Genomic DNA, 26,787 nt, shown 5'->3' on the forward strand with positions numbered 1-26,787 from the left:
TTGTTTATTCTTCATAGCAATTTTTTTTTTTTTATTGCCTCAGCTATCCTGGGATTTTTTTTTTGTTTTTCCTGTTCTCATTTTTCATGTCAAGCTCAGACTTATTACCTGGTAATAGGTTGCAAGAAATGAGAATTGAGTTATTTTTAAACAAATATCAATCATGTGTGATATGTTTAATGGCAATTATAATGAATAAAATCAAGGTTTTACTTATGATGAAGTCATTATAGTCACCACTGGCAAATCGCCAAATTAATAATGAGACAATAAATCATTTGTGATGCCAAAGGGATCAAATAAATAAAAACAGGATTGACCTTGTTAGACATTTGATATTTTCAGTATTTATCTGTCAGAGCCACTGATTTGGAAATTGTTATAAATTCTTGGAAAATGGAATCTTTTTCCCCTGTAAAAATGCCCATCATTTGGCAAACTACAGTGTCATTTTCCTTGAAGAGAATGTAGTGATTGATTATCCAGAGTGCTACCATGACAAGGAAAACCAAGCAAATAGCTGGAAAATTGTATATAATCATATAGCATCACATAGGCTCTGTGTTGAGCACAACCATTAGAATTAAACCATGGCATTCTAATCATTCCCTGCAGGTACTTTCTGTTTACCCCAAAACCTTTATCTCCAGGGGATATTTCTATGTGCTTCCAACCTCTCCTTCCCTTCCAGCTGATATCAGCACAATTCTAGTCACCCAAAAGCCCTGGGATAAATACAGACCAAACTGAATCCACCCAGAGACTTCAAAATACAAAGATGTATGTGTCTCACGTCCTTCACATATATGACATCCCTCACATTATTTATATGAGTTAACATTATTAGTCCTGTTTCTTTGATTAGTAGTGCTGTGCTGAAGATCCTAAGAAATTACAGAATACGTGAAGAAAGGGAAGGATGGGAAGGTTATGTTTTGTTGTTGTTGTTTTTTTAAGTTGGCTGAGTTTAAGATTTTTTTAGTGGAGGATAATTGCTTTACAATGTTGTGTTTGTTTCTGCTGTACAACAGTGTGAATCAGCTGTAAGTATATACATATCCACTCCCTCATAAGCCTCCCGCCCGCCCTTCTGCATCCCACCTGTGAGAGTAGGCACTGACATATATATACACTGCCGTGTGTGAAATAGCTAGAGGGAAGCTGCTGTGTGACACAGGGACGGTTTCAGAAAAGAAGAACACCAGTGTCACTATGAGAAGTCGATAGTCTAATTAGGAGGAACAAACACACCTGAGATGACCTGGGACAGTAACACAGTATTCCCAAAGTCTGCAAGCACCAAGGTACCAGTTGAGTGATGAAGGCCCGTAGAGGACCATCAAGTTCTCCTTGGTTACCAGAAAGCTAGATGGAGCCATCAGAAAGGCAGGAGCTCCCCAAAACTGTCCCAGAGTGGATTATCAATAGCATAATAGGAAATAGAACCAGGCCCTTTTTCTCAGTGATCTGAGCCATCTGCTTGTGCTCATCTTCCCTGCAGTGTTTCAGATTTTAAATGGTCTTTGTTAGGATGGCTGGAGTCCACTCTCCTTTTATTAATTGCTGTTCCACGTGTGGTAGGATATCCTGTGTTCTTAATCAGGATGAGGATTTTTGATTCTTCATAGCAGCACAGGGACATGTAGCTGAGCAGAATCAATTCCTGTCATTCACACACAAACACCAAGGAACAGAATTATGGATCAGGGTGAAGCTGCAGTGCTTTAATCTTAAAATCAATACAGAAAAGGAAGTTGAACTTGTGGGGATTCTGTAGAGACTGTAATTTGGTTTCCCATGGAGTTTTCCCTACACGATGTAACTGCTCCTTCCTTTTCATCTTCTGATTATTTTACTTGGGGTGTGGGGAGAGGAGAGGCAAAGAAGAAACTTCTAGACCCAAATTAGCCTAAATAAGCACGTACGTGTAAACTCATAACTTAAGCTGGTCCCCCACTGTGTTGAGAAAAGCTGTACACTTTTGTCCGTTCTTTTTGACTGTAGAAGAAAGAAAACCAAAACCCTGTACCCCATAGTCTGTATTTAAGCAGAATAAAATGCCTTTGATTATTTCAAAGGTTACTGTCAGACTGGGAAAAAAAAAAAAAAATTTAATGTTCACTTTTCTGGCTCAGTCTGGAATTCTATATAAATAAATACATATTCATTAAACCAGTTATTGACCAAAGGATTCCAAAATGCTAAGCGTGCGATTAATATTTACTCCAGTGTAATTGAGCTCTTTGGGAAAGCGGCACAAACAAATGGTTTGAACAATTATACCTTTTCTTTTTTTCTGGCTTGGCGTGCCACCTTTTTCTTATTCTTAAGCAAAAATATAGAATTTATTGAAAATGCCTCTTTTTAGATATAGCATTGTTTCACTGCACAGTATTATTAGTCTCTAAAGATGGGTTTATTTTTTCCCTTGGATATTCCTTTAATTCGCTTTTAAAACACATCTATTTGGACACTGCTTCTACAGTGACAAAAACAAGAAGCACCATGATCTCATGAGAAATGTTTCTAAAGTGCCATGGTGTAGTGAAAAGACAAGTCTGGAGTCCTTGCTTTGCTTTTTTCTTTCTCTAAGCCTGTTTCCTCCTTTTTACACTGGGGATGGTTAAGGGATTCAATTGATGGCTTTGTTGAGAGGATTAAATGAGATAAAGCATGTACAGTGTCTAGCTCAGTACTCTGCACTTGTAAGAATGCGTAAGTGTTCGTGATTATCATTATTATGTGAGTTTCAAGTGAGGGTAACATATGCTGTATATGTGAAAACATTCTACAAGCTGTAAGGCACAATACAAATGTTATTTGGTATCCTTAATAGATTGATGGTTTTGAAACTTTTAAAAACAACTCCTGGAAGGCTTTTTCTTCAGGCTGCCTGTCGCGATCCCTAATCTGAAAGTAGAACCCTGAGGATGATAAATCGACTGCAACTGAATATGTATTTCCTTTCTTAAAAGCCACAGAGAGATATCTTGTGAATGCCAAGAATTTCATGAAATCAGTTTGAAATTCCCTGTCCTGTGTCCTTCCATAAAAAACACCTTCTCAGGTCTTGGGAGGATCAGCCCTATGTAAGATACTTATTTCTTTTTTTGTGAGTAGTTTTAAATGTCATGTCTTTCTAGGAAGGTTCAGGTGTCTTAAGTGATTACATCCTTCAGTTGTCCTTCCTTGTCCTACACATTACCTGAGTCAAAACCCTCATCAGCTTCTGCGTCCTCTCTGTGTTCTTTTCCAGAGCACAATCATTGTGGAGAAGACAGTGCAAGACCTCATGAACCTGATGCACGACTTGAGTGCCTACTCAGATCAGTTCCTCAACATGGTGTGCGTGAAGCTGCAGGAGTACAAGGACACGTGCTCTGCAGCCTACAGGTAGAGCGTCTGTGGGGCTAAGCAGTCAGTTTAGAACTTGACCATTGGGGCGGTGGGTGATACTGCCTTCATAGCCTAAATTTCCACCTTTATAGAAAAGGACCGTCCTTCAGTTTGTCAAGAAGCCTGATGAGAACATATACGAAAGCAGCAGTCTCCTAGACACAGACGTGTGTATCAACAGAGAGTGGGAGGGACAAAGGGACAAAGCCGACTAGCACTGCCACTGAGCGGCTTAGGTGAAGTGTCAGCCTTGGTTTTTATGAACATCTAGCCTCACAAGGTGTGTCTTCCTCAAGGAAAGTCCAGATCTTGATTAACCCCTCTTGTGATTCTAGAAGATCTTTAAAGAAAGCAATTTTGAACTCTTAGCAACCCTTAATAATCAATACGGTTTTCTTTTAGTTAGTACAAATGTAGTCCTCCTGATATTTGATCTATAGCGTTCCTACTGTCATGAAAGGATGGTTAATCTGTTTTTAGCGTCAGTGGAGATGAAAGATCATTGTTATAAACTTGAAAACCTTTCATTTTCCTCCTGATTTCTTTTTTCTGAGTTCAAAATTCTCTTTGAGCTTGTAGAAAAGATCATGGCACTTCTTGTAAAAAGCTAATAATAGGAACAAATTATGGTCTGGTTGACAAGACCTGAAACAATTAGGGGAGAAAAGAATGTATAATAAAATACTAAATTTATGTGATATATAATTAAGAATAGACAGTATAGCACAGGATCAGGTACTACTTGTACACTACAGACTGTAAAAGCAGAAGGAATAAAACATTAAAGAGAGTGACAGGCTGGAGTCAAGAGAAATCTCACAGAAGGTGAGATAGATTCAGAACCTTAGACAGATGGATGAGATTAGGGAGGTGGAAGAAGAAATAGGAGCACTGCAGGGATAAAGACTCAGCAAAAGCATAGTTATCTGATATTCAGGTGAACGGTTGAGGAGGGAGAGGTTTGAATCGAACAGAGTTCCTAGAGAAGATAGTAGGAAATAATGTTGAATAGGGAAAGTAAGACCATATAACAAAAGGTCTTAAAAAAATAAGACTTGGAACTTTAGATGTTGAATAGTAGATGATAAGGAGCCATTATAAGTAAGCCAGGAAACAGTGTTTAGGGAAGATTAATCTGGCCAAGGGATATAACATAGATTAATACTTAATCTCCTTAACTCCAACAGTAAGTAATATTTATCCACAGTTACACAAACCAAAAAAAAAAAAAGTCATTTCACTGAAAGATGCACTCCCAATAATATTTTTTTTTTGTTCAGTAATTATTCATCAAGAATGTTAATACATTTAGGTTAAAATCATACATATAATCAACATATATGTTATACTCAACTGTGTAATTGTGATATACAAGTGATAATTCTAATGGCACATCAAAAAAATATATGTTTACATTTAGTATTTTGATAAATAAAATTTTAATTTAAATTTTTAGATTTTAATTAGATGATTTTTTTGCAGAAAACTATAAAAGATTAATAATAAAATACTTTTGAGCATTAAGATATATTCCATTAGGATAGAACTTGGTGAGGAAATGAAGTATAAATAATACTTCAAAGAGAAAAATGAAAAATATTTAACCATTAATAATAATTAATGAAGTCACTTAGTTGTGTCCAACTCTTTGTGATCCCACGGACTGTAGCTTGACAGGCTCCTCTGTCCCTGGAATTCTCCAGGCCATAATACTGGAGTGGGTATTTGTTCCCTTCTTCAGGGGATTTTCCCAACGAAGGAATCAAACCAGGGTCTTCTGCATTGCAGACAAATTCTTTACCAGCTGAACTACAAGCTTATTTTCATATATTTTAAATGTATTGTGGTGGATATCAAATCCCTAAGGTACTGAGATTCTATTGGTTACACTTAAAATAGTGATTTAAAGTATCAATATTTATAATGTGCCAAAAATTATGTATTTATAACCATTGAACTCATGCTTAAAAAAAAGAAAAAAAACACCCTAAATTTCAATTTTAAAATTTGGGAAAAAGAATACAGTTTTTCAAAATTCCTTTAAGAGATACACATAAAAATTTTAAAAGCCATTGCCCTTGTTAGTTGCCCTTAGTTAGTTGTCTAAGAGAGGAATCTGGACCAAAGCTGTATTTTCAACTTTACAAAACCAAATTCCATAATGGTTGTACCAATGTCACATTTACCAAATGACAGTCAAAAAACATATTTTAAAAATCGATTTTTACATTTACTTTAAGTGGCATTGAATTTTAAGATTTTTTTAAAGCAAGGTATGTCTTCTCTTTCTTATATTTCATAAGGGCAACCCATAATTTCTAACAAATAATAATGCCAATGATTACTAATTATAATGGAGGTTGTATAGCTTACTAAATTCACAGAGCACTGTTGAACATTCTTGTTTTGAAATGATACTCAGGTTGAGTATAGTTCTTTTTCCTGGAGTGTTTCCAGATCAGTTTCATCCTTACACGTGAACAGCCCTTCAGATATGTGACGATGACTATCACGGTCCATTTAGTAGTTTTGGTTTCTTCACTCTAGACTGAACATCCTTGGTTTCTGATACATCCTGGGTCCGTAAACCATCCTACTCTTCTTTCTTCATTGCCATTAGGCAGGCAGTGTCTATCTTAAAAAAGGAGCACTCCCCTCTGAGCCCAGTATTCCAGATGTGCTGTCATACTTCAGCAAAACCACTGCCTTCTTTTTGTAGGACCCAGTGCCGAAACACATCCTTCATTGCGTGTGAATGTGTAGGACTAAAGTAGTCAGTTACAGATTATATCTCTAAAGAGCTTACATTCTTGGTAAAGCATAGAAAGGAAAATAGGAGACAAAGAAAGCAAGCAAGTATACCCACAGCACTAACTTATGATGGAAAATATGGTAAGATAGGCAATGATGACATGTTCTAGGAAGAAGAAATTACAGAGGACAAGAAAGACTTGGGGAAAGACACCGACTTGGACTTGTGAAGAATGAGTAGGATTTTTACAATATTTGTTTATTCGGCTGCATCTTGAGTCACAGCATGCAAACTCTTAGTTGTGGCATGCAGGATGTAGTGCTCTGACCAGGAATCAAACCTGGGACCCCTGCTTTGGGTGCGTTGGGTGTGCAGTCTTAGCTACTAGACCACCAGGGAAGTCCCTAAAACAAGGAGGATTTAGACAGGATTTAAGCTGAAGGGGCTGAAGGAATGAAGGAACCAGAACAATGTCAAGAAGGTGGGGAAGAGCAGGAAAAGGATGAACTTTGGGGTTTTGGAAAAGATGGCCAAGCCAAAATAGAGGCTGTTGAATACCAGGTTCAAGGAACTTGACCTTTTAAAGTTAGGGAGTGGGAACCACTGAAGATGAGTAAACAGGGAGTGCCCGGGCAGACCTGTGCTTTAGGGAGATGTTTCTGAGCTTGAGTAAGATGGATTGGAAAGGCAAGAGTGTGGAGGTGTAGTGGAGAGAGGCAGAGCACCTGAATTAGAGGAGACATGGGGGAAATGGAGGGGAAGGGGCAGACCAAGAGACACGAGGGGCTGAATTTGTAGGACATGGTCACTGTCTGGCTGTAGAGGGTAGGAAAGTGTAAGAAGAAACACTAGCTGAAATTGGCCTTATCTTTTCTAAGCTGTATTTGAAGGAATTTTTTTTTTTAACTTAAATTCAAGATCTCACATGTAGCCATTGGACTTAATGTTATTTTTAGCTCATTTCAGTCTATTGAGATATTTTTGAATCCTCATTCTGTCATCAAAATAATCATAGCTATTCCTCCAAATTCCATGTCATTCTTGATTTTATAAGCAATCTTTTGGTTTCTTTGCCTATGTCATTTAAAAAATGTTTGACAGGACAGGGCTAAATTAAGAATTTTGCGCTCTATATCTCTCAAGACTTCTGTTGAGATTGACATCCATATACTAGTCAGTACTTCAGGGGGTCATATGTTTTTCTCACTATAAACCCTGGACTATAGCTCAAGAGCAGTCTCTGGGGCCTGAACTTCAATACCAGCTTTGTCACCTATTAGCTTTGACCTTGAACCGAGTTACTCAGCCTCTCTGTGCCTTACTTTTCTCATCTACAGAAAGAGAAAATAATAGTTCTTCCCTCATACTATTGTTTTGAAAATGTCAACTTTATAGAGCTGTCTTAGCAAAATAGTAAGCCCCCTCCCAAATGATTAGCTATTCATATTGTTCTGATAATGACAATGATGATCATGACAAAGATTACCTTTACTACCACCCATGGTCAATACCCCTATATTTCATCATGCATCCTACAAGAGACTTAGATTTCTTACTAGTGTCCGCCCAGCTCTGATCCTTACAGTGCAGCTAGTCCTTCCTTCTGTATCCCCATGATGGGCATTAGAAGACAGCAGTAGACAATACCTAGTTCTTTGTTCTGGAATCCTCTCATCCCTTCATTTTTAGCATTCATCACCTCCAGCTTTGCCAGACTTTTTGTTAAGAACTCTGCATCTTAGAAACAAAGTCTCTTGACTTTGAGCCAAATTTTACCATTGCTTCATTCAAGTCAGTGACATACCCAGTTAGGAAAGGAACAAAGTCATGTTACTTGTTTAATTGTGAGATCTTCCTATTTCCTAGTGAGTACCACCTCCTAATTGTTCATAAACCATCATTAATAATCTATTCTAGAATTTTTGCCTATAGTTCCAAACTTACCCAATTTCTGTAATATACCTTCTTTTATGAACATCAGGGCATTTGTTCTCAGGCATTTTTCAATCTGCCAGGATACATCTAAGATTATCAGCAGTGGTTCTATGAGTCTATGCTTTGAATTATTTCTGTGCCCCATGGTTCTTGACTAAATTTATTAAACCTATCAAAATATTATTTAATTTCAGTTACTCTTGACACAGTTAATTACTTGATCCTTAAAACAGTTCATTTGCTTGGTCTCTAGAATTTCATTCATTTAATGAATGTTTCAGATCAGATCAGTCGCTCAGTCGTGTCTGACTCTGCGACTCCATGAATCGCAGCACGCCAGGCCTCCCTATCCATCACCAACTCCTGGAGTTCACTCAAACTCACATCCATCAAGTCAGTGATGCCATCCAGCCATCTCATCCTCTGTCATCCCCTTCTCCTCTTGCCCCCAATCCTTCTCAGCATCAGTCTTTTCCAATGAGTCAACTCTTTGCATGAGGTGGCCAAAGTACTGGAGTTTCAGCTTTAGCATAATGTTTATTGAGTACTTATCCCAGGATTTGTAGATACAGCAGTGAACCAAACAGAAAATATACTGCTTTCTAGGGTTTACACTCTGTTGGAGATGGGAGAGAGGAGATATACAATAAATAGAATACATAAATCCATAAAGAATTTTAGAAAATGGTAAGCCCTGCAGGGGGAGACAGAGTAGAGTCAATAGACCCTGGGATGTAGGAGAAGAAGGTTGCAGTTTTCAGTAGGGTGCCCAGTAGGCCCTGTCATGTTGAAGTTTGATAAAAGACTGGAAGGAGTTTGGGGAGTTAGAGAAGATTGTCTGGAAAGAATGCCCTGGCAAAGGACAGAGGCCCTCAAGCATGACTACACATGACACTTTTCAGAACCAACAAGGAGGCCAGCTCAGGGGGTAAACTGAGCAGGAAGGAACTAGAAAGATATCCGAAAGGGAACAGAGGGCCAGGCGTGTAGGGCCTCATAGGCCACTGTAGGGCTGTTGACTTCTATTCTGATTAAAACAGGAGCCATTGCAAGAGCTGTGCCTACAAGCAGATATGGTCTGATTTTTATTTTTAAATATAAGTATCAAGAGTAGGCTGTAGGGGTTACACAGATGGAAGCAGGGAGGCTGACGAGAGCCTGTTGCGGTCATCCAGGTGAGAATTGCAGCTCATACTGGTTAGCAGCAGCACAGGGGGTGAGAACTGGTTGAATTCTGAATACATGGTTGATCTTTGAACAGCCCAAGTTTCTACTGCATGGGTCTGCTACTAATATGCACATTTTTTTCAATAAATACAGTACCTGGATTTTCATTCTGCACATCTTTAAGTGTGAGGGAAAGTTTGTGTTTGATTCCAGCATGTGGAATCAAAAAACTTAGGGTTTGGGTCCTGATTCTGTCCAGACTGTTTCAGTTTCGTGCCCCTGGGTGAGTCACTAATCAATCTTTGGTTTTTGAGGCAGAAATAGTATATGGATTTTTAACTGTGCGGGAAGTCAGTGCGCCTAACCCCTGCATTGCTCAAAGATCGACTGTATTTGTAAGGGCCAGCCAACAGAACTCCCTGCCGGACTGGATAGAGTGTGAGAGAAAGAAAGCTGTCAAAAATGATTCAGGATTTTTCATTTAAATGGTGAAAAGTCAGAGTTGCCAGAATTGAGATGGAGAACATGGCAGGTTTGGGGGCAGTAGATAAGATTCCAATTTGGAGTGTGTATTAGGCAACCACATGGAGCTATGGGATGGGCAGTTGGATGTATGTATCAAAAGGAAAGAAGTCTGCCCTGGAGATAGGTATTCTCAGCCACCAACATATAAATAGTGTATATAAATGGTATTTAAAACTATGGACTACATGAAATCTCTAGGGGATTGAGTATTACTATGACAGAGAAAAGGACTGTGGAATTTAAGAAGTTTGTAAGATGAGAAACCAGCAAAGGAGACTGAGAAGCGAAGTAGGAGGAAGAAGAAGACAGTGTGGGGTCCAGGAAACCAAGTGAAGGGATGGAGGGATCCTTTGTCCCAGTGCTGCTATAGGATCGTGTTAGAACTCATCTTTGAGTGATAAATGGAACACGGGGGTATTCCTGATTGTCACAAGAGTTGTTTCCATGGACTCGTAGATGGGAAACCTAGATTGATACGGACTTAAAAAAGAATCTGGGAGTAGAGAACTTGTAAATATAGGCAGAACTTTTACAGTGAGTTTTGCTGTGAAAGGGAACAGAGAAATGGAGTGATAGCTGGGGAATTGAGACCACATGAAGGGTTTTTTAATTGTTTTAGCTGTTATTTTAAATAGAAATAAGTGCATGTTTATATTTTAAGAAAATTATTTAGGACAAAGGGAAAATTATCGATGCAGGAGAGAAAGAATGAACATTGCTAAAATTGTGTTTGGGGGTTGGATTCAGTGCAACAAATATAGTAACTGGCTTTAGACAGGCTCACAGGTAGTTTTGTTCACCATGCTCTGTCCTTCTCAAAGGAATGATTTCTGTCATTTATAGTTCACCGTTTTGTCCAAACAATGCACCAATCTATTATACTACTGGGTTGGCCAGAAAGTTCACTCGGATGTTTCCGTGCCATCCTGTGGGAAAATCCGAATCCACTTTTTGGCCAACCCCCATGCTTTTCTCTTGGAAAATACGCATTACTTTTGGTTCTTGATACCTTGTGGTCAACAGGTATCGTGATTCCTTCTCCCGAGGGACTAATCATTTTGGTGTCCTTCCTGGCCAAATTCTCTGGAATGATGTCGACTTACTGGTGCCCACGATCACACTGTTCCTTCTTCAGAGTCTTCTCTGTCCTGGTCTACCACAGTTGCTGAATTTATCTCAGAGTTGGGAAAAGTACTCCTGTGAAGCTCTACCGGGGATTAAATAGAAAATCGTTTACGTGGTTGTTACACAACAGCGCGCTCACACACGCACACAGAACCCTGTGGTGCCTGTTACCTGTCACTTAGTCAGGCTTTCCAGGCTCGGAAGAAAGTGTTTCCTTACTGTGCGAGTCTGAAGATGTAAAGTGTCCTTACTTCCTCTCTTCCCACGTGTTGCCCTCCCCCAGACTGGCACCTGCTGAGGAGTAATTAGGGCAGTTCTAATTTGGACAGCCAAATCCTGATTACAGTGAGAGGAAAAACAGGAAATGTTCTAGTTTTGCTGCCAGCAAATGACTGACTTAAATAGAAAGCCATATACAATTCAAATGATCCAAAGTGATATAACATTGGGGAAGGAGGAAGGGAGTGGGGAAATATCGCCATCGGATTCTTTCTCAGCAGATATCTTTTACACAAAGAATCTGATCCATAAGCTCACAATGCCCTCTGCTGAGAGCTGGAGTGTTTTCCGAGTTTGCCCTGAGAACCCAAGTGAACCACTGGGAGTTTGGAGTGAAGTCACTCAGTCATGTCCGACTCTCTGTGACCCCGTGGGCTGTAGCCTACCAGGCTCCTCTGTCCATGGGATTTTCCAGGCAATAGTCTGGAGTGGATTGCCATTTCGTTCTCCCAGGGGATCTTCCCAACCCAGGGATCGAACCCGGGTCTCCCGCATTGTAGACAGACGCTTTACCGTCTGAGCCACCAGGGGAGTCACAAGGAGGTCTAAGGAAGGGTCAACAACATCTCACCTTTCTCTGAGCCCTTCACTCTGGAGAGAAAGCCTGTTATGTATACTGATGTCATGTTATATGCTTTGGATAAAAAGGCATCCTAAAAGGGAGATGAGGACTAGAAGTCTACTTCTTAATTAGTCACAACTCTTGAGTCTTAAAAGAAAACTCAGCTGTGAATTCTTGGGTCCTCTGCATTAGTGAGGGGCTTCCCAGGTGGCTCAGTGGTAAAGAATCCACCTGCCAATACAGGAGTCACTGGAGACAAGGTTTCGATCCCTGGGTGGGGAAGATCCCCTGGAGGAGGTAATGGCAACCCAAATCCAGTATTCTTGCTGGGAAATCCCATGGACAGAGGAGCCTGCCGGACTATAGCCCATGGGGTCGCAGAGAGTCAAACACGACTGAGTGACTGAGCATGCATTTATACTGCATTAGCGACAGGTGGCCAGTCTGTTGGTCTGCTACTTGTAAGCTGAGTGTTTCTCTCCCTTTATCATCCTCTTTGTCCTAAGGTACAAGCAGCTGCTTATGTGCCCCCAAATAGTCACTTGAAGATGGAAAATCATTTTTGTAAAGTTTGTCTGTTCCAATTGAGCATCAGCTCATTAATCAAATTTCTGGGCCTTCCTGCATTGTGTTGGGCCTGGTAGAAAACACAAATAAAACATCTTCTAATCTTGAAGAAGCAGTTGATACAAGACACAGGCATGTTTTTATTAGGAGAAGGTGGAACCAACCCCAGAGCCCACCTTTCACCACTTCTCCTCGGAGGCCTGAGAACTCATACCAAGGCATGAGTGACATGGAGGTGCACTTACCACCACCAATGGCAGAAGCCAGCTCTGGCACAAGCCTGGACACCTTGTGGGGCTTCAAGATGTTTATTTCATGAAGGAGTCAGTTCCTAACAGACCGAAGAGGATGAGCAAGCAGTAGGGAAGCATGGATGGACGTGATGCATGGGGGAGGGGTTGAGAAATGAAAATGACTGGGGTGGTCAGTGTAGTTAAGAATGAGCAGAAAAGGTTTCTCTTCTTTTAAACTCCCCATGTTAAGTACAGGAACACCATCATGGGTATTTGGGAACAGGATGACCTGTCCTCTCTAATCCAAGTAGTGTCTTCAGAAGCTCTCAGTGGCTACCTTGTGCCGAGTAGCAGAGACTAGACACCATGGTTTGTGAAACCCTGTGGATTTGCTGTGCAGAAAGATGCCAGGGTCCTACAGGAATGAGAGTTTAATTGACCTGGTCTCACTGTCTTTGCCAGCTAACTAACTCTGAACCTCAGATGAGCCAAGGGCTGTGCCAGGGAACCCTAGTCAAGCTCCATGCTAGCCTGTCTTCTGGTTTGCCTCTTAAACCTATGCTATGTCCCCTACTCTTGGCTCACCTACCACTGATACATTCATTTTCCTTAAATAGTGAAGAGATTATGAAGACATTTATAAAAATATGTACAGTATCTGATTCACAGAGCACAGTCAGCAAATGCGAGCTTTTACTATGTGCTCCTATAACTTATTAGGCATAACATTTCAATATTTATCCAGCTGTATTATAATTGAAGACTTTTATCATGTGTTATTTGATATATTATTGGTTTACATGTCTTTCTCTCTCAAACACTGTGGACTCGCAAGTTATTTGAGGAGGTTTTAAAACGCACCACCTTGATTTCTCACATAAGGCTCACAGAATCCTGGACCTGGGCAAGAGTAGTTTAAAAATGTCGCCAAAGTGATTCTTGTATGTGTTACTGATCTGAATTCTGGAGTTATAGAAGCAAGTTACTGTGTCTTTTTTCCACAAAATTGTCCCAACATTTAGCATGACATCTGCATACAGGCCTTTCCCTCATGTTTATTGATCAAGTGAATAACTCTACTTTTCTGTGTGCATGTTAAATCACTTCAGTCATGTCCCACTCTTTGCGACCCCATGAACTGAAGCCCACCGGGTTGCTCTGTCCGAGGGATTCTCCGGGCAAGAATACTGGAGTGGGTTGCCATTCCCTTCTCCAGGGGATTTTCCCCACCCAGGGATAAAACATGCGTCTCTTATGTCTCCTGCGTTGGCAGGTGGGTTCTTTACCACTAGTGCCACCTGGGAAGCCCCATATTCTAGTGCCCATCAACTGCCTTCCTGTCAAGTACAGATACTGCCCTTCCAATCACATCTCCCAGGAGTTCCCTAGCAAGCAGCCAGTCTTAATTTCCCCCACCTAACTCACGATGAAGGAGGAGTCAGTTGCAGTCACTTTGAAGCAAAGTAATAAGGACCCGAACTAGAATGGAAATACACACTTGGGAAGGTGCGTGGTCATTGTGCAAGGACTCCATAGTTATCTACTCATTTTGTCAGTCACAGCAGTTCTCAAGATTAGATTCTCCCAACCTTACAAATGAAGAAACAGAGGTTCAGAAAGGTTCATACCATGGCTAAGGTCCCAATGTAAGCAAGTGGTTGTACAGGCATGAGAAGCTAAGACTGGCTCTACAGCCCAAAGAAGAGAAAGTGGGAAACTCAAATAATGTTTCAGATCAGAGAGACATGTTCATTTAGGGTGGAAACTGGGAGTTACCTGGTCTGAGATCTTTTTATAAAGATCTTTATATTTATATTTAAATTGGCTTATCATTAAAAAAAATCTGAGCCCTGACAGTTGAGGCAGATTTTGTATTCTTGGTCCACTGTGTTATAATTATTTTTCTTGGTTTTTAAAATATCAAACACTTATGACCCTTCATGTGAGAGCTTATCTAGTTGAAGGTTGTTATTAAATTATCCCCTAAATAATTTCAGTAAGCTCTGAAATTTCAAGTCTTTCCCCCTGGGTCCTCTTAAGATTGTTTCTTTCCATCACCCATCTCTAGAGTTATCAGATGTTTCTTGAGTTACAATTCCAAGGTGGAGATACATACCATCATAAAGCTCTCTGAGCAGCATTGAGTGTGATGTGAAAGACAACCTGATGTTTCTCTGCTCTTTTCCTATTTATTCTGCTCCGTCTTTTCTTAAGAGAATCTTTAGTTTTGCATCTGCTTTTGTGTTTGCTTGATTTCACTCAGCGACATAGTACCAGCTCTGCATTCTGCGTTCATTGTCATGATCGCCGAGTTGCTGAATGTCGCTCTGCAGTCTGACCTGCTACAGGTCCAGTCATTCATGGTCAAAAATCAACTATAGTGGCTTCATTTGGACCAGCCTTGATGGGGTTCATTTCTCTAGCTTGGCTCCTAGTTTTTTTTTTAAATTGTCTGAAAGATTCAGTCTGGGAAAGCAAACATCATGCCCAGGCTGTCACCAAACAGTTGAATCCAATTAGCCCCACCTGCCCCTGCTTGTTTACCTAATGAAAGACTCAGCACCCCAGCTGTGTCCGGGGACCAGGCACACGTGTACTTCCCAACTGTTCCAGCAAGGAAGCGGTACACGTCCGAGCCAGTCGACACCAGCAGATGTTTTCTGAATGAAATTCACTCAGCTGTGTCTAGAGGGTGGACTCTTCCCATGGCAGCCCCCTCACCTGTTCCAAGAGGTATACCTCTTTTCCTCTTCCTCCTGGGAGCAGGTACAAATAGCTACACAGATGGCTCTGTCTGTGGCCCATTGAGCTGTGAATTAATCAGTAGATTATAGTTCTGGTAGTGGTGATTAACCCTACCCCTCCTATGGAGTAATTGTTGTAAATTTAGTTCTCCTTTTTGGAGGCTGTTTGGATATGTCCTAGAATTGTGTCACCCACATAGTACCATTTTTCACAGAATTATAAAGTAATGCGGTTGGTCAAGATGGGAACTTTGCCATTTGAATGAAAAATTCCCCTTAGGGTAATCGTATGTTGCTAATCAATGCTAATATTTCAAATTAGGATATTTGGAATTGCTTTTGGGACTGATTACAATATGAATTAATAATTTATGGTTGAGGGCATTATATAGGTGGATAGCATGCTCGTTAATTTGGATTACTGTTTTTTAATAAGACAGGATCTATGACTATTAGTGGAGACAGTAATGTAATACTGTACTATTGAATTAAACCAGGCTTTAAGAAATACATAAGTAAATAGTATGAGTACTTTTAACATAGTACCCCACTAAGCGATACTTTTTCATTCCAACCAATGCTAAAATGAAAAAGTCTAGTTCTTGAAAAATGTACAGTACTATCTCATGCCTATAGACCCAGCCTTTTCCCTGAACCGGGGAACAGATGGGGGCCATCATGGATGGGCTCAAAGATTTACATGCTGAAAAACTGTGTTGGGTTTGGGCTTCTAACTCCGTGGAACAGAATTTTGATTTGTACTGTGGGCATGAGAGGAACTGACCCACTCAGCCATAGCTCTTAATAAATATGGACACTGAAATTTAACTTTAAAAAATTTTTTATTTTTTAAATGAATAATTGCTTTACAGAATTTTGTTGTTTTCTGTCAAACATCAATATGAATCAGCCATAGGTATGCATATGTCCCCTCTCTCCCACCTCCCTTCCCATCCCACCTCTCTAGGTTGATACAGAGCCGCTATTTGAGTTCCCTGAATCATACAGCAAATTCCCATTGGCTATCTATTTTACATATGGTAATGTAAGTTTCCATGTGACTCTCTCTATACATCTCACCCGTTCCTCCCCTCTCCTGCATTCATGTCTGTTCTCTATGTCTGTTTCTCCATTGCTGCCTGCAAATAAATTAATCAGTACCATCTTTCTAGATTCCATAGAAATTACATAAAGGTTAAATAAATCTGAAATTTAACCTTTATGTAATTTCCATATGTCACAAAATAGTTGTCTTTAGATTTTAAAAAAGCATTGAAAATATCAGCACTATTCACAGCTTTTATAACACATATGAAATTAGCAGGTGAAGCAGATCTGACATGCAGATTATTTAATTTGACCAACCCATGGTATAGGACAAAGTCCTAGCTATGAGGTTATAAATTGTAAGTAGAAAAGGAGGGGTTTTGTTCATTTGCTTTCCAAAGGGGAAAATACTGTAGGCTGACACAGTTAACAAGGTCCTCCCAGAGAAAGTGAGGCTTTGAGGAGACTTTCCAGTAATAGGCCATGTATGAGTAAGTGGAGTGGAAAGGAAAGGCTTGACAGTAATTACTCCTTGGCTCGTTTGTCTTGTGAGTCAGGACTTTTTAATGCTGGGCTTTTTTTTCTTTCGAAAGGGGGATACACTTCTATTCATTATTCTAATTTTTGTTGAATTCACAGAGGTATAGTGAGAGCATAGCAGAATGATCTATACTTTGGTCAAAATGCCAGATGGTTTGATGGCTCACCTGAGTCATTTGGTGCAGAGAAGGAGTAAAGGAAAACCACTAACATGGTTTTAGCTTAATCAGTTACCCAAGATTCCTAAAACTGAAGAGGGCTTATTTTTATGTCCAGTTCAGTTCTTACACACTCCAAATACCAGGTTTTGTGCACGGCACTGGGTGCACAACAGCTAATGAGAAATCAACCCTGTCCTCAGAGAAGCCACCATCTAGTAAGGGATACTAGCTTGTAAAGAAGTGTGGTAGGACCTGTGAGAGCAGAGGTATGTGGGAGGTAGTGGTTCTCACCTTGGAATGCCCACTGGAATCACCTGGGACACTTTTTAAAATGTTGATGCCCACATGCCATCCCCAGAGATTCTGGTGTACTAGGTTTTAGATGCAGCCCGGACATCTAGTAATATTTTTAAAGCTCCCCAGGGCATCTCATATGGTGCTAGTGGTAAAGAACCCTCCTACCAATGCAGGAAACATAAGAGACAAGGGTTTGATTCCTGGGTCGGGAAAATCCTCTGGAGGAGGGCGTGGCAACCCACTCCATTATTCCTGCCTGGGAAATCGCATGGACAGAGGAGCCTGATAGTTATAGTCCTTAGGTTTGCAAAGAGTTGGGCATGACTGAAGTGACTTAGCATGCACGCACAGATGCAGTCAAGATTGAAAGCCCCAGTAGAGGGTGATAAGGCACAATGAAAGGACTCAGTTGTCTCAAGGGAAAAGCTGATGTAATGTTTAATCAGTAGAGATGGAAAAAAGTTCTCTAGGCAGAGATGATACACATAAGCAGGAAGCATTCAGAAAACAATTGAATTTTGACTGTGGATGGGATGTTCAGCCAACACAGGCAAGGATTTGACTGGGTGTGTGTGTGTGTGTGTGTTAGTCACTCAGTCATGTCTGACTGTTTGCAACTCCATGGATTGTAGCCCACCAGGCTACTCTGTCCATGGGGATTCTCCAAGCAAGAATACTGGAGTCGGTTGCCATTCCCTTCTCCAGGGGATCTTTCCAACCCAGGGATCAAGCCCAGGTCTCCTACATTGCAGAGAGACTTTACCATCTGAGCCACCAGGGAAGCCATGACTGGGAGTAGTGAATATACAAGAGAGGAAAGCAGTAGAAGGAGATGAAGTTGAAAAGGTAGATGTTCATGACTTGCTAAGTTTGGACTTGGTATTAGAATTAAGAATCAGTGAATATTTCTAAGAAGGAGAAAACAGGATTGCATTTGTACAGTTTTAGAGAAATGACCCTTCCAATGAAAGTGGTGAATTGGACTGATGGTCTTGAAGTTCCAGGCAAGGCACCCAGTTATAAGGTCACGGCCAAGTCCAAGTGAAAAGTGATGAGGGTCTGCATATGGGTGAAGGGCATAGTCAGGAAACAACAGACTTATGAGATACTAAGAACATGAAATCAGCAGGATGTGGTGTCTATGAGTGATGAGGATGACTTCAAGTTTCTGACTCAAATAGCAGGGCGTATGGTTGGTCTGTCAATCAAACTAGGGAATACTAGATGTTCAGTGGGACAGGGAAGGGTGGATAATAAATGAACTCTTTTGACTCAGTTTAATCTAAATTGCTTGTAGGACTTTAAAGTAGAGTTCTCCAGTTAGCCTTTTTATATGCTGATCTGGGACTTAGAAGAGAGGGCAGCCCTGAAAATGTTAATTTGGGAGTCCCTGGAATACTGGTGGGTTGGGTCTGGCAAGAAGATGAGATTGCCCAAATGGCACAACCGGAATGCTATGGAATCAAATATTTAAAGTAGGGACAGAGGAAAAGAGCCCTTGGTTTGGCTAAGAATGAACTTATGAGGGATAATGACATGGATACCAAAGGAGTATTATTTTTAAAAAGGAATAGTCAAAAGTATCAGATACATCTCAATAATCATAGTGATCAGTCCTGGGTGTTCTTTGGAAGGAATGATGCTAAAGCTGAAACTCCAGTACTTTGGCCACCTCATGTGAAGAGTTGACTCATTGGAAAAGATTCTGATGCTGGGAGGAATTGGGGGCAGGAGGAGAAGGGGACAACAGAGGATGAGATGGCTGGATGGCATCACTGACTCGATGGACGTGAGTTTGAGTGAACTCTGGGAGTTGGCAATGGACAGGAAGGCCTGGCGTGCTGTGATTCATGGGGTCACGAAGAGTCGGACACGACTGAGTGACTGAACTGAACTGAACTGGACTGAAGGTAGAACATGCCCATGGATTGGTAGAACAGTTCCAGGGGAACAGTAGTTTTAGAACCCTGACTTCAATTGATTTAATACTGAATTTTGACTTTATTTAGAAGTGTGGAGTGGGTATATTTAGGAAACCCCTTTCCTACTCCAACACATAGAAAGTCAAGATAAAAATATGACTTTAAAAATATTTTTTAAATATGTTGCCAAATTCAAAAGAAAGAATTCTCCACATGCCTCAAATGAAACAGAAACTAAAAGTCATCACAACAAGCAAATGTTACAGTTGAGAGTCCCACCACTGTATGAGGACCACATCCAGAGGTAGTCTTTGTCTGTTTGGGCTGCTGTAATAAAATACCGCAGACTGGGTGGCTTATAAACAACAGAAATTTATTTCTCACAGTCCGGGAGGCTGTAGTTTAAGATCAAAGTGCTGAAAGCATCAGGGGAGGCCCTCTTCTGGTTTGAAGCCTGTTTATTGTATTAACCACCCAGAGGAAGGGGCTAGGGAACCACATCTGTGGGATCTCTTTTGTAAGCCACTAATCCCCTTTATGAGGGCTGCACCCTCATGACCTAATCACTTCCTAAAAGTCTTACCTCCTAATACTGTGGCAGCGGTGGTAGGATTTTAACATGTGAATTCCAGGGGGACACAAACATTTAGATCATAGCAGAGGTGAAGACCCAGTAGGGGCTAGCGTATTAACACCTACATGGCCTGGAAGTTTATCTGTGCAGGAGTTATGCATGGGGTCTTTCCACCCATATATGAGACTAGGAAAACTTTGTGCTTGGGAATAAGCCACTCTACTCCCAGGAGAAAAGTTCAGTTCAGTTGCTCAGTCATGTCTGACTCTTTGCGACCCCTTGGACTGTAGCATGCCAGGCTTCCCTCAGTTCAGTTCAGTTCAGTCACTCAGTTGTGTCTGACTCTTTGCGACCCCATGGACTGCAGCACGCCAGGCTTCCCTGTCCATCACCAACTCGTGGAGCTTACTCAGACTCATGTCCATCGAGCCATTGATGCCATCCAACCATCTCATCCTCTGTCGTCCCCTTCTCTTCCTACCTTCAATCTTTCCCAGCATCAGGGTCTTTTCAAATGAGTCAGTTATTCACATCAGGTGGCCAAAGCATTGGAACTTCAGCTTCAACATCAGTCCTTCCAATGAGTATTCAGGACTGATTTCCTTTAGGATGGATCGGTTTGATCTCCTTTCAGTCCAAGGGAAAAAGTGACCTCTAAAAGAAATCAGAATCCTAAACATGTGACATGTGCAAGTAAGGACCTCAATTTATACCACTCGTGTAGGGGGAGAAAGTTGTAAGCCAGAATAAGGAAAGGAAAAAAAAACTTAAAAACTTATTTGAAAGTAGTGAAACTTAAAGGATCCAGGAGGGGCGAATGCAGCTCATCTAATAGTGACATCTCCAAAGCACAGGGCAAAATGTGGGATTCGTTCAAAGGTCAAGTCCCTCTGAGGTAGAACTTGCAGACCTGAATAGCAAACCACCCTCATGAAAAAAGAAGGAAAATGCAACTTATAGGACATTTGACATCCAGAGTGAAAGGGTTAGTGGCTCGGTCACGACCAACTCTTTGCAACCCCATGGACAGTAGCCAGCCAGGCTCCTCTGTCCATGGGATTCTCCAGACAAGAATACTGGAATAGGTTGCCATCTCCTTCTCCAGGGGATCTTCCTGACCCAGAGATCAAACCCAGGTCTCCTGCATTGCAGGCAGATTCTTTACCATCGGAGCCACCAGAGAAACCCCGAAGAACTTCCTGAAAATACAGAGCCACATAAGAACTTTAAAATCTCTGCTTAAAAATGATTCAGAGAAATAAAGGAAGGATAGAATCTGCAATACAAGTACGGAACATTTTAGAGGAAAGAAGCCAGTGGATTTGTAAAAGAGCTAAACAGAAAATCTAGAAGTAAAAATCACTGAAGAAGTTGCAAGAAGGAACAGATGGGTTAAACCATAGAGTAGATCCCAGAGGGAGACTTCAGGAATTGAAAAGGTAAATGGGAGGTGAGAGAATGAAGTGACTGGGTGAAGGCCACATTCATTTGATAACAGTGTATGTGGAGGGAGAGAAGCTTTATTAGAGAGAAATACTGCATCGGGAAAGAGATTCAGTTATTCATTCATTTAAAAAATAGAACACAGGGGATTGAGGAATATATTGAGAGAGATCCCAGATATGCAGGAAAGGGGGGGTGTCACTGGAAGGAAGGGCAGAGAAAGGAGCCCCACAAGCCTAGGTAGAGGAATTATTGCCAATAAGTGGTGATGAAACAGATTTGAATATATTTCTATGGAGGATAAGAGTTGAGCTGTTTGAAAGTATATACTTCGGTCCCCTCCTTTCTTTGACAGATGGAAAGAATGTGGGGGTCAAACAATGAGGAGATAAAAGACAAAGGTTTAAAAGATAGCCATAGAAGGAAGGAGAGAGGAAGTCGATCAGAGACAGGTAAAAAGCATGCCAAAGAACGTTGAGGATTCTTCTGACATGCAGTAGCATAGATTTGTATTCTGTAAGACTGAATACAGCACCCCATGTATAAAAGTGTAAAGTTATCTTGTGGGATCAATCCATGTAGATTGCAGGAAGATGCTTGAAAATAACAAAGAAAAAAATGAACAAAAGATACCAGTCAGAGTAATTTGAGAGGTCTCAGGGAAGAAGATTCTGTAATCTAAGTTTTGTATTGCTGACCACACTTACTGTTAGAAACCTTTTGCTTGTGGTGAGTGAGAATTCTAGAAATCAACTATGGTTCTCTTATTTATTCTAGTTTATTTTCAGAGAACCAGGGCAGTGTTGCTCCCTGCAACATAGAATTTTGTTACCTCAAGTTAGGTTGTCATGAGTCAAGGTTTTTAGGTGTCAGCAACTTCTGTCTACATACACTGTCTGTTGGGTAAAGAAGGTTTTCTCATACATCCAAGCATATACACTGTGTATGTATTGTATTATTTAGAAGGACATCATGTTCTTCAGTAGAACCATTATACCAACATAAATTCCTGCCTGTGATGGAGGAGAGAACTTCTTAGCCTCAGAGGGCTCGCCAGCTAATTAGCAGTCCTTTCATAAATATATGCCATTCTGTCACCTAGAATTGCTGAGGAGGATTTTTAGACCATTGAAATTAGTTACAGTGAAAGAAATGTTGAACAGAAAGGGAAGCTTTTTAATTAAGTTGGAATTGAGTGTTCACGATGACTTTCCAGGTATGTTTTGGTAAGAGCAGTGTTAATAGCTCACCCATGGGCCCTATTAAAGGACTTGAAGCCTGTCACTCCAGATCACTTGTCAGAGCTCACTAGAGAGAACAGTAATCAAAGACTTTTTCTGCCTGACATCAAGGGCAGAAGGTTTCTCTGTGATGGTGGATTTGCTTTGAATAGAGAGGTGTCCATGATTCAAAAAACATCTTCAAGTAGAGCTAACTGGTAGTTTAAACCAAGAGGTCAGAGAACAGCCTTTTGTAACACTTCCATCACCTTTCAGATATAATTCATGTTGTTGTTTAATTGCACTGTCTTTGTGGTTAACCCACTTTTTGTTTGTTCAGCATCTTTCTTGAAAGAATCCCTTTCCACTCCCCACCCACAAAAGACCTCCCATACACTTTTATTTATCCTTAGGGATTAACTAGGATGAGGGGAGCTAATTAATATTACTAGTTTCACAATTACTCAACAATGAAGAAACTAAGAATGGAATCTAGAAATGATGTTTCCCACAAAGGTGACCTATCCGTGGATGTCATGCCTCCAGCTGGATAATGGGTTAGGTTAATAAGAGAGGTGAGCATGGTGTCTTTTTCCAACAACAGAGGTAGATGGAAAATGCTGATGAAGTGTCCTGAAGTGTCTCTTTTCTGTTGGTTGTGTTCAGGGGTATCGTCCAGTCTGAAGAAAAACTTGTCATCAGCGCATCTTGGGCAAAAGATGATGATATCAGCAGGCTCTTGAAATCTCTACCAAACTGGATGAATATGGCTCAACCCAAACAGCTGAGGTCAAAGAGAGAAGAGGAAGAAGATTTCATAAGGTAAAAACGTTTAAAAAGTCCTTGCCCGTGTACGGATATGTTATATGTTGCAGTTGTTCTTAATGTGCTTTTTAGTTCATAGAACTTAGGTGAACCTTATAGAAATGAGATGTGCTTCCCACATTGGTGCATATACAGTGCTTTATCTCTGATTATTTCCTACATATTTTGACAAAAGTGAAGTCTCTCAACTTTATCCCGCAATATTTACCTTGGTACAATTTAAGTTATTTTTTTAGCAGTGAAAATGTGGCCTAATCTGTTGACACTCTTGAATTTCATATGGCTGGCCTGGCACAGTGAAATATTTTCACCTCTGTCATTTTAGAGCTGTGTAAATTGGTGGTCAGGTAGGGGAGAAGTGGAGGTAATATTTTGTCACATTAAAATAAATAAAATTTATTCTTATTGTCTTTTTGCCTATCCAAGTGAATGAATAAATATTAATAAAATAAAGTAAAAGCACTTTAAAGAAGCAAAGACCAGAAAAAGAATAAAAGAAGTAGTGACCAGTATTTTAATTTTAATTCATCACAGAACTGTGAGCTTGTCTCCTTCTCAGAATGTGGGCTGCAACTGTAGATAAATAGGCCTTTACTGTTCATGAAGTTAACTGTATTTGTGTATTGTGGTGCCATATCTTTACTATTTTATTATGAAAAATTGCTATAGTGCCATTTAAAACTTTCTCAAAATCATGAGACTCAAAAGTTCTTCCATAATTTAACATAATGCCTCTTGATGAAGGTGAAAGAGCAGAGTGAAAAAGCTGACTTAAAACTCAGCATTCAGAAAACTAAGATCATGGCATCCAGTCCTATCACTTCACGGCAAAGGGATGGGGGAAATGTGGAAACAGTGTCAGATTTCATTTTCTGGGGCTCCAAAATCAATGCACACGGTGACTGCAGCCAAGAAATTAAAAGATGCTTGCTCTTTGGAAGAATAGCTATAACAAAGCTAGACAGTGTATTAAAAAGCAGAGTCATCACTTTGCCAACAAAGGTTCTTATAGTCAAGTCTGGTGTGCTACAGTTCATGGGGTTGCAAAGAGTTGGACACAACTTAGTAACTGAACAACAACAACAATTTATGTTTTCTTCCTTATATTTCACATTCTCTCAGAAAAACTTGTTAGCTAGTTACATTGATATAAGAAAACATATACATGATATAAGAAAATACACATATATATGAATATATGTGTATTTTTTTAATTAATAGATTTTTATTTGTATAAGGGAGCAGTTTTAGGTTTGTTAAAAATACTGAGTGGAAGATGCATAGTTCCCATGTGACCCCTCACCCACTCTTACCCCCACTTTCCTCTACTTTTAATACCTTGCAGCAATGAGGTACATTTGTTAAAACTGGTAAGTTGATACTGACGTTATTATCAACTGAAGTCTGTAGTTCACAGTGGGTTCACTCTTTGTCTTGTACATTTTAAAAGTTGAGAAATGTCTAGTGATTGTATCCATTCACTGTTTAAAGTAAATGTAACCCTTTCAGTATCACTAAGAATAATAGTTTCTCTGCCCTAAAAATCCTCTATGCTCCTCCTGTTCATCCAGCCCTTGTCTCCTCCAACCCCTGGCAACCCCCGTTTTCTTTTCAATCTCTGTAGTTTTGCCTTTTCCAGAATGTCATATAGTTGGAATCATACAGTACGTAGCCTTTTCATATTCGCTTCTGTTCTCTGTCATTTTGTGGCTTGATAGCTTTTTTTTTGTAGATGTCTGAATAACATTTCATTGTATGGACATACCAGAATTTGTTTATCTGTTCATCTACTGTTAGGTTTCTTGGTTGCTTCCAAGTTTTGGCAGTTATCCATAAAGCTGCTATAAACCTTTATGTGCAGGTTTCTTTGTGGATGTAAGTTTTCAGCTCATCTGGGTAAATACCGAAGAATGTGGCTATTAGATTGTATGACAAGAGTATGTTTAGTTTTGTAAGAAATTGCAAAACTGTTCCAAAGTGGCAGTCCCATTCTGCATTCCCACCAACAGGGAGTAGGGGTTCCCGCTTCTCCATATCCTCGCCAGCATATGGTGGTGTCAGTGTTTCAGATTCGGTACATTCTTATCAGTGTCTGGTGATCTCATTGTTTTCATTTGTAGTTCCCTGATGACATATGATGTTTAGCATCATCTCATTTTTCATTTAATAAATAAGCATTTATTAAAGCAGTGACTGCTACTTAGTCACTTCAGTCATGTCTGACTCTGTGTGACCCTATGGACTATGTAGCCCGCCAGGCTCCTCTGCCCTTGGGGTTCTCCAGGCAGGAATACTGGAGTGGGTTGCCATGCCGTCCTCCAGGGGATCTTCCCAACCGAGGGATCGAACCCAAGTCTCCTGCATTGCAGTCAGATTTTTTACCACTGAACGACCAGGGTAGCATATGTGTGTGTGTGTGTGTGTGTGTGTGTACACATATATATGTATACATATACGTGTGTGTGTGTATATATACATATAGTAAGGTATCTATCTGTTCAGATGTTTTCCCATTTTTAAATTAGGTTATGTATTTTCTTTCTGTTGAGCTATTTTGGATGCCACTTATTTAGTTGACAGATGTTTACAAAAACTTTCAGTCTGTGCCTTGTCTTTTCATTCTCTTCACAGAGCCTTTCATAGAACAGAAATTTTTAATTTTAACAAAATCAAACTTAATGGTTTTTTAAAAATGGACTGTGCTTTTCTGCTGTCTGGTTTTGAGTGTTTTTGTGTAATTCTACTGTATCACCTTAGGGTATATATTTGTTTTATTTATTTTTTGCTTTTTTAGAGGTTCCACTAGAGTTCGCAACATACATTTGGGACTAACAAAAGTACGCTATAACAGAGTAGTCCTAATTCTTTCCTCCCATCCCTTGTAACATTTCTGCCATTTATTCCATTTATCCATAAACTATGATCACTGTATATAATGTTGCTATTATTATTTTGAACAAACTGTTACCTGTAGATCAATTAAGAATAAGAGAAATAAAAGATTTTATTTACCTTCAATTATTCCTTCTTTAATTCTCTTCCTTTTTAAATGTAGGTCCAAGTCTCTAACCTATATTTTCTTTCTTCCTAAAGAACTTCTTTTAGCATTTCTTATAAGGCAAGCTTTTTGAAGACAAATTCCTTCAATTTTTGTTGGAAAAAGTGTTTATTTTCCCCTCACTTTTGAAGAATAATTTCACAGGGTTCAAATTTCTAGGTTGATAATTCTTCTAACACTTTTTAAGTATTTCACTTCACTATTCTTGTTTTATGGTTTTTGAAGAAAAGCCCAATGTGATTTTTATCCTTGTTTTTCTGTGTGTAAGGTAATTTTTTCCTCTGGCTTCTTGCACAATTCCTTTCTTTGTTTTTGATTTTGCACTATTCAAATCTTATATACATGTGTGTTTTTCATGGTGGTGATCTCTGAGCTTCATGGATCATGGTGATTCAATGGGTGTCATTGGTTTGGG

The 26,787-nt window shown here is 40.0% G+C and overlaps 1 protein-coding gene across 3 annotated transcripts in view; it reads left to right on the forward strand.

The window, feature by feature from the left end:
- The window catches only part of EXOC4 (exocyst complex component 4), an 800,870-nt gene that overhangs the window by 632,903 nt on the left and 141,180 nt on the right, over window positions 1-26,787 (forward strand). For all 3 annotated transcript variants that reach the window (XM_061414736.1, XM_061414737.1, XM_061414738.1), the window contains 2 exons: window positions 3,257-3,393; window positions 23,156-23,311. In XM_061414736.1, the coding sequence (XP_061270720.1) occupies window positions 3,257-3,393; window positions 23,156-23,311 (293 nt within the window). The remainder of the gene's footprint in view (window positions 1-3,256; window positions 3,394-23,155; window positions 23,312-26,787) is intronic.

The sequence above is a fragment of the Bos javanicus genome, chromosome 4 (genome assembly GCF_032452875.1).
Source record: "Bos javanicus breed banteng chromosome 4, ARS-OSU_banteng_1.0, whole genome shotgun sequence".
NCBI lineage: Eukaryota > Metazoa > Chordata > Mammalia > Artiodactyla > Bovidae > Bos > Bos javanicus.